The sequence below is a fragment of the Belonocnema kinseyi genome, chromosome 5, assembly GCF_010883055.1.
Source record: "Belonocnema kinseyi isolate 2016_QV_RU_SX_M_011 chromosome 5, B_treatae_v1, whole genome shotgun sequence".
NCBI classification, from domain to species: domain Eukaryota; kingdom Metazoa; phylum Arthropoda; class Insecta; order Hymenoptera; family Cynipidae; genus Belonocnema; species Belonocnema kinseyi.
The window spans coordinates 3,653,936-3,659,727 of record NC_046661.1 but is presented as its reverse complement, the minus strand read 5'-3'; the positions used below and the strand labels follow the sequence as shown (position 1 = coordinate 3,659,727).

General features: G+C 35.2%; 1 protein-coding gene across 1 annotated transcript in view; it reads left to right on the top strand.

The window, feature by feature from the left end:
* LOC117173110 (septin-2) overlaps positions 1 to 5,792 on the top strand; it is a 66,937-nt gene that overhangs the window by 49,540 nt on the left and 11,605 nt on the right. The window contains exons 4-5 of the mRNA XM_033361503.1: positions 2,750 to 2,861; positions 4,406 to 4,598. Of these exons, the coding sequence (XP_033217394.1) occupies positions 2,750 to 2,861; positions 4,406 to 4,598 (305 nt within the window). The remainder of the gene's footprint in view (positions 1 to 2,749; positions 2,862 to 4,405; positions 4,599 to 5,792) is intronic.

Sequence of the window (5,792 nt, the reverse complement as noted above, 5' to 3'; positions counted from 1 at the left end):
CTGCGCGTGATGGATGCCGCGTTTGCTCACAGTGGACCAAAAACGAATTCGTGTGACAACTTCCCAGCAGAATTTGGCATTATTTTCGCGTAATATGCCCGAATTTTTGCGCCGATTCATAACCATGGATGAAACCTCGATCATTTGAAGAAGAAAAAACCGCTTTATCATCACGACAATGCGTCTGTTCATTCATGCTTAGTTGCACAAGCAAAATTGCATGAAATCGGCTTCGAATTGGTTCCTCAGCCACCGTATTCACCAGACCTGGCCCCCAGCGACAATTACGTGTTTCCTAATCTGAAGAGATGGCTCACTGGTAAGCGTTTTTATTCAAATGAGGAGCTCATAGCTGAAACTGAGGCGTATTTTGGAGAACTTCCGATCAAGTACTTTTCGGACGGTATCAAAAAGTTAGAAAATCGTTGGACTCGCTGTGTCGACCTAAAAGAAGAGTATGTTGAAAAATAAAACCGACTTTGGCCAAAAAAACGTCTTCGTGTTTCATTTTTCAGGGACTTATCAGACTGCCTAGTACTAATCCTAAGTCTCTCTCTCCTTTACTCATATGTTACATCGCTCATCATGCTTATCGCTGCTCTTGTATCTACGAATATATATATATATATAAAAGTTTTAATAATAGCTGTACACAATTTCAAATCTCCTTTGAGCATGAAATACATTTATAAAGATGAACACTCTACATGCTTTTTAAAATCGCCGTATACAATTTCAGCTCTTTCTTGAAAAATCAATTCTTTTTGGAAAATGAATATTAATTTTTATCAACATCCATTGCCTCCTGTGATTGGATTTTGTAGCCCCTTTGGAAGTGTGTCGGTTGTATGAGGAAGCAGCATCCTCTTATCATCTCGCCAGCTCAGGGCGATCTTGTTTTGCGCAATGGAGTGAACTTCATGTTTTCGGCTTCGATGTAACCGTTGAGGTCGAGTAAGAGTTTGATAATGTAGCAAAGTTTGCCTATAGTCCTCGAATGTAATTGTCCTTAAAGTGGATCCTTTAATCCCTTTGGCTTTCTTTTTCTCCCCTTCGTCGCCCAAAACTTCATAAGAATACAATTTTGACCTTAGCCCCACAAATTCAGTTACAATTTTTCCGTTGCATTCGTCCTTCATGAGCCCCAAGACTTTTCTGTTTAGCAATTCAATTTCATATACATTATTTGGTCAGTGTAGAGTAAATTTGTCTTGTCACCGAATGTGTACTTCATGTAATTATAATTAAAGTCGAAGATCATTATCTTTGATTTGTCTAGAATTATGAAGCCTATATAGATGGGCTTACTGAATTTAATTTTGGTTATACTCATTTCAATTATCAGCATGTCTTCACCAAATATAGTGCAGCTATGAAAGTTTGGTTTGTCAATACCCTCATCATTTAATTTAGAATAAGATTCCTCTTTTGCTGGCAGATAATCTTCATCTAATTTCTGCTAATTATCAACATAATCTATGGAAATACGCCTTTTCTTGTTAATAATTCAAGTTCATCATCATTTTTTGAATATTTTCTTCTAATCAATTTTTCATCATTGCTAAGATTTGAAGCTAATTTAGAGAGGTACTTGGCATAAATCGAAAAGTCTATGAAGCTGAGTTTAACTTTTGTATTTTGCAGCCTTTTTGTAAAGGATATATATTTTTCCTTGTTGATAGGTAATAATGAGATATCACCCTCAAAGCTTGTTGCCAATCTTCGATGAAAAAGTGAGAGTCGTAGCCAGATAAATTATGAAATACTATGGAAATTACAATTAAGTCTTGGTAATGTACGTTACACCTGTCATGTGAAGGGGTACGGTATTTACCTGTAAAATGGTCGTGATCGCGATGTTTAACATAATCATTGTTAAAATCTTGTTCGCAAATATGACAAACTTTTGCGTTTACAAAATCATGCTCTTGCTGTAATGTCCATGGCAACAACTTTTCAGGAATAGCCGTTTTCGATTTCTAAGAATCTGATACTTTTTAAAAGTGGCTTCTTTGAAATGAAAACTTTCAAAACGGATATTTCTAAATTTAAAGTGGGCCCTCTAAACGTAAATCTTGTAAAAGAACAAATATGATCTTAGCAAGAAAAATGATAAATATTTGAAACGTGTTTGACAAAAAAATTATATATTCCGTAATAAAAGTTGAACTTTTAGCTTGGAATTGGCAAACATACTGTCATGTTGCCGAAAATTAAAGTTCCAAGAATTTCTATTTATGTAAAGAATCTAAAGACAGCAACAGCGACCTAAAATTAACTTCAGAATTATTTATATACTACTGTCACTAAACACCTAAAACCTGTAAAACATAAATATTTTGCAGAGAAAACATCGGAATATCAGAAAGAAAATAACATGACGTGCAAACTGTCAAAATTGGGTAAACGTTGTTAATTCATTCTAACACAATTCGCATTTTTATCTTCTGCAATTGTATTAACACTGTGAGATTTAATTTAACAAGTCCCCCTTAAAACGCGATTATACTGTTTGATGAAAATAAAGTCCAAACACACCAAAGCCGATATTCTCTCTGGAGGCCACATACGCCGGACCCAGCGCGCCTCTCAAGGTGAAAATTAAATCCTTAGACGAATCGACATGTCGCTCAATGAGTTGCGTCTGAGTACGTGAGAACGCAGTCTGTGGATTTGGCGTGTTCTTAATCTTCTCGCGTGACAACATATTAACATAAGATATACTAAAAATATTTTCATTTATTTGCAGGCTAAAATCCATCGATTTGGTGTGTATGAAGAAGCTGGATACCAAAGTTAATGTCATTCCGATCATCGCCAAGGCTGATACAATTTCTAAGACTGAATTACAAAAGTTTAAGGTTAGTATTTATAAAAAAATTCAATTTTACTCACACTTTTTGGCCGACATAGATGCGATTACATGATGAAGTGTTAAACAAGTCCCCTGGTCCCTTTATTTGGTTCCACGAATTGTTTAAATGTCTATTCTAATTTGTAGTTAATTTAACACGAATCTGTCCATATTATTCCATTTTTCAAACCTAAAACAGTTTCATTAAATGAATTTTTTGTTGAAAAAGTTGATATTTTTCTCTTTTTGCTACTTTTTAAAGAAAAATGTGACTAATCGACTTTTCCGTTTTTTTTTTCAGAAGTTAGCTATACATTGTTTCAATTTAATCAGACTAAAGCTTTTAAAATTGAAATTCAGAACTAAAAAGAATGATAGATTTGAAAACATTAAAAATTGAATTATTTCACATTAAAGTTACATACTTCGAAAACTGCAAATTAATAGCGTTTGAAAGTGAACAATTTCTAATTTCGTGAATCTGTATTCAAAGCACATAGATTTTTTAGTTTGATCTAGAATTCTCGTGTCATTTATTTAACACAGAAATTTCAGACGTCATTCACTTTGCCGACATTCTTTTTATAAACTATTTGTCGCTACACTTTTCTGTCCTGGCACATTTATCTAGCTTTCATCGCGCGATATTTTCTAGCTTCCTTCGCGTGATATTTTTTTTACGAAAAAAAATGTTTGGAAAATTTGTTGTGTAGTAGTGTAAATGCAGTAGTGGATAAACGTTCCTTTCTTTTATATCTTTTCCCAGACTTTCAAGTCGATATCTCAACTCGTCTAGAATTGGTGTGATCCGCAAAAAATGTTGGTGAAGTAGGGATCGGAGAAGTGTCACATGCCCTTAACAGATGGACCCTTTATGTTCGAAAACGTTTAAAATAGATTAATTTCAAATTCATTTACTCTCGTCACACTCTGTCCCATGCCCCCTTTGTTTAAAACAGTTTTTCCCCCTATTTTCAAAAAAAATAAAATTCAATTATGTATTTGTTTGGAAATTCATCGATTTCGTTGACAATTCGTCCTTTTTTATTGAAAGTCCAACTATTTAGTTGTAAATCCAACTATTTGAGTAAATTTTTTTTTATTTTAAATATATCTTTTTTTAATTTTCATATTCGGTTGAAGATTTATGTTCGTTTCTTCGAACTCGTATTTTTTCTTGAAAATTTCAGTGTCTTAAAAATTTTGTCTTTTTGAATTGAAAATTTAAATATTTAGTTATAGCTCAAACTTTTTTGTGTAAATTATTCGTACCTGTAGTTTCACTTGTATAAAAAAGATGGAGAAAGAATAAAGATAAAGTGCAAGGTTGGTTTTGGTTGACTGATTTCTTTTTCTTCCCTCATCTTTCCTTTGTTATGTAATTTTCTCTGACGACCTCGGAAAGGAGGTAGTTTAAAACATTTTATTTCGATTTGAGAATTTTTTCATGCTCTGTTTTCGGTACTTAAAATTGTTCATAAAAAAGCTGATTTAATTTCGATTATAAATGAAAGTATATTTTCATTTTGTTAATTGACGTATTTCTTGCAGGGTAAAATAATATCAGAATTGCAAAACAATGGAGTCCACATTTACCAATTTCCAACTGATGATGAAAGTGTTGCCGATGTCAACTGCACGATGAATGCTCACGTTCCATTTGCAGTCGTTGGTAGTACAGATTTTGTCCGAGTGGGAAACAAAATGATGCGATCTCGCCAATATCCATGGGGCACAGTTCAAGGTATTTTCCTTACTCTAGAAAAGAAGCACTTCGTTTTTCACGCAATTTTTATATTAAAATATAAGATTTTATTAATCTAAAATTTCTGAATTTCATAGCATCTGCTTTCTAAAATAATAGAAAAGGAAATTCAATATTTCTGATAATTGATAAAAATTAATATCTTATCTTCACACCATATATATAATTAAAAATTTGTCAAAAGGACAACCGCAGGATTTCGCCGGGAGCGGGTGCTAATCTGGAAAATTGCACCCGCTCCCAGCGAAATCGCGGTAAAATTTCAGCCATAACCACGTCTTACAACCGTGAGATAGGTGGTTACAGTCTGTAAAGGGATCAATACGACGATCCAGCAAAAGCCTCGTGCATCCTAAGAACATGGAGCGATCCAAGGACTACCGCCTTCTGCATTTTTCCTGCAAGTTTCCTGCAAATTTCCTGCAAATTTACACGCTCCTTGGCTATGATGTTTTTCTCAGCTGGTGCCGAAAATTCGATAACGAACATGGTTCGCTTCTCGAAGTCAAGAAGAACCATGTCAGGCTTCGAGTGAGGAACAGAAACAATTGTCGAGAATATGAAGTTCCAGTATATGCGGCACTTCCCATTCTCGACAATTGACTCATTTTCCCTAGGAGCATTTAGAGGAGCGATATTAAGGTGAATGCCGTAGGAGTAACAGAGATGGTAATAAAGCACTCTTTGTGCCGCATTGTGCCTTTGAATGTAGGTCGTTCCCGCGTGAGTTGGACAACTAGATAGTATGTGAGCTAAATGCTCGGGGTGTGCATGGCACGTCCTTCAGCTATGATTGGGAATGTCTTGGCTCAAAATGTGGCGACGGTATGTTAAGGTGGAAATGACACCGTCTTGGCATGCAAAAATGTAACCCTCCACACTAGACTTCATTCCGGGCGATTTAAGAAAAGCAAACGTTAGCTCACAAGACATTGACTGATCCTTCACATTTCTGTGGAAGATACCGTGCATCCCCTTATCGAGGAGCTGTTCACGAAAGTTTTCCTCTTGTGCTTTCTTAATCCGGGCTTTCAGGAGTGAGTACTCGAGATAAATAAGATTTGATGCATATTGCTCACCCCTAATACTGAAGTCAAGTCCGAGTGTTTCAGCAGCCTCCTCCGCTGCTTTGTACAGAAATGCTCCTTTGCCCACTTCTTCGTGATTTCTGAC